This window comes from Gossypium hirsutum, chromosome A05, assembly GCF_007990345.1.
Source record: "Gossypium hirsutum isolate 1008001.06 chromosome A05, Gossypium_hirsutum_v2.1, whole genome shotgun sequence".
NCBI classification, from domain to species: Eukaryota; Viridiplantae; Streptophyta; class Magnoliopsida; order Malvales; family Malvaceae; genus Gossypium; species Gossypium hirsutum.
This window is the reverse complement of record NC_053428.1, coordinates 8,009,608-8,012,253: the sequence shown is the minus strand read 5'-3', so window position 1 is coordinate 8,012,253 and position 2,646 is coordinate 8,009,608. Positions and strand designations below refer to the sequence as shown.

Below are 2,646 nucleotides of genomic sequence, written 5' to 3'. Positions count from 1 at the left end.
GCTAGCAACACTTGAAATGAGAGGTTAGAATGGTTGAAAAGGGCCGTCCAAATTGGCTGTTCTCCTTTTTCTCATAAATGGACCCCAGTGTTTATTTTGCGCACGCGTTATTCATGCAACAATCAGAATATTTTCTCTCGTGTCTAACGGCTACAGACTACAAATTAGTAAAATCTGTGCGAATTTATTGGTCCCACTTTCTTTTCATTTTCCTAATAAACAATTGATAGACCAAATGTTATAAAATGGCATGATTCTCGTCATTCCATTCATCTTCTCATTGTTAAAGCTTTCTTTACTATTTGATTTTTTTCAATGGTTTCAGGACTTTACTCGTGGTTTTCCTCCATGTTCACTGCTTTCTGCTTCATATTCTTCTCTTTTATACTCTTGTTGTCTTTGTTTTCGGTGGTGATCTTTGTTTTGAGGTTGAAGCTTGGGTGTAAGTGCGAAATCTGTCACGCTTATCTCACTTCAAGCTGGACCGAAGAATTCGATAATCTTTGTGATTGGTTCACTCACCTTCTTGAAAAATCTGCAACCGGGACCATCCATATCCATGTTCTCGGCAACACCATCACTGCCAACCCTGAAAACGTCGAGCACATCCTCAAAACAAGATTTGAAAACTACCCGAAAGGGAAGCCTTTCGCTGCTATCCTCGGTGATCTTCTGGGTAAAGGTATTTTCAACGTCGATGGTGATTCATGGAAGTTTCAAAGGAAAATGGCCAGCCTTGAGCTTGGCAGCATTTCCGTAAGAAGGCACGGGTTTGATATCGTCAGCTCAGAGATTCAATCCAGGCTTCTCCCTCTTTTATCATCGGTTTCTGGTAAACAACAAGTTTTAGATTTACAAGACGTGTTTCGAAGATTTTCATTCGATAATATCTGCAAATTCTCCTTCGGGTTAGACCCTGGTTGCCTCGAGTTATCATTGCCCGTTTCGGAGTTCGCTGAAGCTTTCGATTTAGCGTCTAGATTATCGGCACAAAGAGGGCTGGCATCGTCGCCTTTGATATGGAAATTAAAAAGGTTACTGAATTTGGGCACGGAAAAACAACTTAAACATGCCATTAAAATGGTGAATGAGTTGGCTCAAAAGATGATTAACCAAAGGCGCGAAAAGGGTTTTTCAGACCGTAATGATCTTTTGTCGAGATTTATGGGAACAATCAATGACGACAAGTATCTAAGGGACATTGTCGTAAGTTTCCTCTTGGCTGGTCGGGACACAGTGGCCTCGGGTTTAACGAGCTTCTTCTGGTTATTATCTCAACATCCAGAAGTGGAGTCAGCCATTCGAGAGGAGCTCGAAAGGGTCGTGAGATCGAGCGATGGTCGACAACAAATTGCAAGTTACGATCAAATGCGAGACATGCACTATTTACATGCAGCATTGTGTGAAAGCTTGAGATTGTTTCCACCAATCCAATTCGACTCAAAGTTTGCTCTTGAAGACGACATTTTGCCTGACTGTACCTTCGTGAGGAAAGGGACAAGGGTGACCTACCATCCATATGCAATGGGTCGGATGGAGCGGGTTTGGGGCCGGGATTGTCTTGAATACAAACCGGGTCGATGGTTGAAAGACGGTAGATATGTTCCTGAAAACCCGTTCAAGTACTCAGTTTTTCAAGCCGGGCAGAGGGTTTGTTTGGGGAAGGAAATGGCTTTGGTGGAGATGAAATGCGTGGTTCTAGCCATTATCAGTCGTTTCAACATTCGGGTTCCCAATCAGAAACAAACACCAAGGTTTGCCCCTGGTCTCACCGCCAACGTCAGAGGTGGCCTACCAGTTCTAGTCCAAGAAAAGGCCATAGTTTCATAAATGTATTTTTTAGTATATCAGTTACAGAAGTAATCTATATTAGAACCATGTAAATATATTTTAAAATATCGAATTTTTATATAATAACCTAACATATTTAGTATAGAAGTACTTCTTTTTCTTTTCTTTTTTTATCATCTAAATCGGCACCAAAAGCTTATTATGGGGTAAGCTTTTCAAGTTTAGACATTAGCATATCAATGTTTGTCAACACTAATTCATGGAATTTAGCGTGGATACACGATAATAACGAAGTGTAATTAATGCAATATGAAAACGTTATATTTTTATTAAACATAAAATTATATATAATAAATAATATATTTAATATAAATTATATGTTTATTAGAATATGAAAGACTGTAGACGGTGACCATTGAATATTGACAAAAAGGTAGAAATGATTGTATATACTTTATTCAGCCGTTAAAAAACTGATTAATAATGGAGCATACCGTAATATAACCTTGGGAATTTGGAAAGCTAGAGAAAATAGCCTTTGTATAATACACACTATTTCTCACATGATCCAAGAGAGACATATTAGAAAGATTGATTCAACAGTTTTAAATGTGAATTAGAGACGGGGGATCGGGAGCTAGTATATAGCTATTATTAGATAATAGTTATGTTTAAGATAAGGTTATTAGAAAAAAATATAAAAAGAAAGTTGGGGCCTTGGGGGCAGGCGCTTAGCCTGCTGGCCCCTAAAAGGAAAAAAAATATTTATTTCTTTTAAATTTTTTGAAATTTTAAATTACTGAAAATAAAATTATATCATCGTCCACCATGAGAGGTCGACGACGGAGGAAAAGG

The 2,646-nt window shown here is 38.4% G+C and overlaps 1 protein-coding gene across 1 annotated transcript; it reads left to right on the top strand.

The window, feature by feature from the left end:
• Nucleotides 1–265: 265 nt before the first annotated feature.
• Nucleotides 266–1,932, top strand: LOC107959374 (cytochrome P450 94C1). Its single transcript, XM_016895419.2, has one exon. The coding sequence runs from the start codon at nt 316–318 to the stop codon at nt 1,828–1,830; it is 1,515 nt and encodes a 504-aa protein (XP_016750908.1). The 5' UTR covers nt 266–315; the 3' UTR covers nt 1,831–1,932.
• Nucleotides 1,933–2,646: the final 714 nt, after the last annotated feature.